The 1,686-nt window shown below is 54.5% G+C and overlaps 1 protein-coding gene across 1 annotated transcript; it reads left to right on the top strand.

Moving 5' to 3' along the window:
• Positions 1-753: 753 nt before the first annotated feature.
• Positions 754-1,686, top strand: LOC136570422 (olfactory receptor 14A16-like). The gene has a single exon (XM_066570898.1). The coding sequence runs from the start codon at positions 754-756 to the stop codon at positions 1,684-1,686; it is 933 nt and encodes a 310-aa protein (XP_066426995.1).

Raw genomic sequence — 1,686 nt, 5'->3', positions numbered from 1 at the left:
CACTGAGCCTCCTGCACTGTCACCCTGGGCATCAGCAGATGGGCCTCAGATCTCCCTCAGAAAGTGCCTCCTCAGCCTCCTCTCCCTACAGACAGCAGCAGCAGCACCTTGGCTTGCAGCATCTCTGTTTGTCTGGCCTGCCCTTAAGGCCCTGCTGCCAGGGAGATGCCCCTGGGCAGTGCCCTGTGCTGGGAGGGGTCTGCAGGGCAGAGCTGAGCCCCCAGGGCTGGGCTGGGCTCTGGCAGCACTGGCAGGGACAGGACTTGTATAGAGAGAAACAGTTCCCAGCAGGCACAACTCCAGGCAGCAGAGAGCCAGACCGACCCTTGGTATCCGTTCCTGTTCAGATGCACAGGGAAAGAGAGAAGGGTTTAGAGAAACTGACTTTAAAGCTGGAGTCTTTAAAAATGCCACTTTATTTTTCAAGCTTGTTTTATGTTCGATCACCCTGAAATAGAGGGAGGTGAAATGGGCAAAGGGCACCTGTGTGGGGACCAGCAGGTCTGACTGCACTGAGACACAGGGAGCCCTGTTTTCCTTCTGGTCTTCCCAGGGTTCAGGCTGAGAGCAATGCTGAAGATGAGGCAGGAACTCAGGAGCATAAAGCCAAGCTCAAATATAAAAAGGCTGAGTGAGGTTTCCGCACAGGTAGAGAAGTAGTTTTAAGGGAATTCCTAAAATAACTCCATAGGATTGACTCAAAGAGCTTGTCAATGTCTTGTTTCAACAGTCCACCATGGCCAGAGTGAAGCAATGTCCAACAGCAGCTCCATCAGGCACTTCCTCCTGCTGGCATTGGCAGACACACGGCAGCTGCAGCTCCTGCACTTCTGCCTCTTGCTGGGCATCTCCCTGGCTGCCCTCCTGGGCAACGGCCTCATCATCAGCGCCGTAGCCTGCGGCCACCACCTGCACACGCCCATGTTCTTCTTCCTGCTCAACCTGGCCCTCAGCGACCTGGGCTCCATCTGCACCACTGTCCCCAAAGCCATGCACAATTCCCTCTGGGACACCAGCACCATCTCCTACTCAGCATGTGCTGCACAGGTTTTCTTCTTTGCCTTTTTCATTGCAGCAGAGTATTTCCTCCTGACCATCATGTGCTACGACCGCTACGTGTCCATCTGCAAACCCCTGCACTATGGGACCCTCCTGGGCAGCAGAGCTTGTGCCCACATGGCAGCAGCTGCCTGGGCCAGTGGCTTTCTCAATGCTCTGTTGAACACAGCCAATACATTTTCCCTGCCCCTGTGCCAGGGCAATGCCCTGGGCCAGTTCTTCTGTGAAATCCCACAGATCCTCAAGCTCTCCTGCTCACGCTCCACCTTCAGAAAAATTTGGATTTCATTGCTTGGTGTCTGTTTAGCTTTTGGCTGTTTTGTGTTCATTGTTTTCTCCTATGTGCAGATCTTCAGGGCTGTGCTGAGGATCCCCTCTGAGCAGGGACGGCACAAAGCCTTTTCCACCTGCCTCCCTCACCTGGCCGTGGTCTCCCTGTTTCTCAGCACTGGCTTTTTTGCCTACCTGAAGCCCCCCTCCATCTCCTCCCCATCCCTGGATCTGGGAGTGTCCATTCTGTACTCGGTGGTGCCTCCAGCCCTGAATCCCCTCATCTACAGCCTGAGGAAGCAGAAGCTCAAGGCTGCAGTGCGGACACTGATGACTGGACAGTTTCAGAAACATTAA

The sequence above is a fragment of the Molothrus aeneus genome, unplaced genomic scaffold (genome assembly GCF_037042795.1).
Source record: "Molothrus aeneus isolate 106 unplaced genomic scaffold, BPBGC_Maene_1.0 scaffold_34, whole genome shotgun sequence".
Lineage (NCBI taxonomy): Eukaryota > Metazoa > Chordata > Aves > Passeriformes > Icteridae > Molothrus > Molothrus aeneus.
This window is presented reverse-complemented; position numbering and strand designations above follow the sequence as displayed.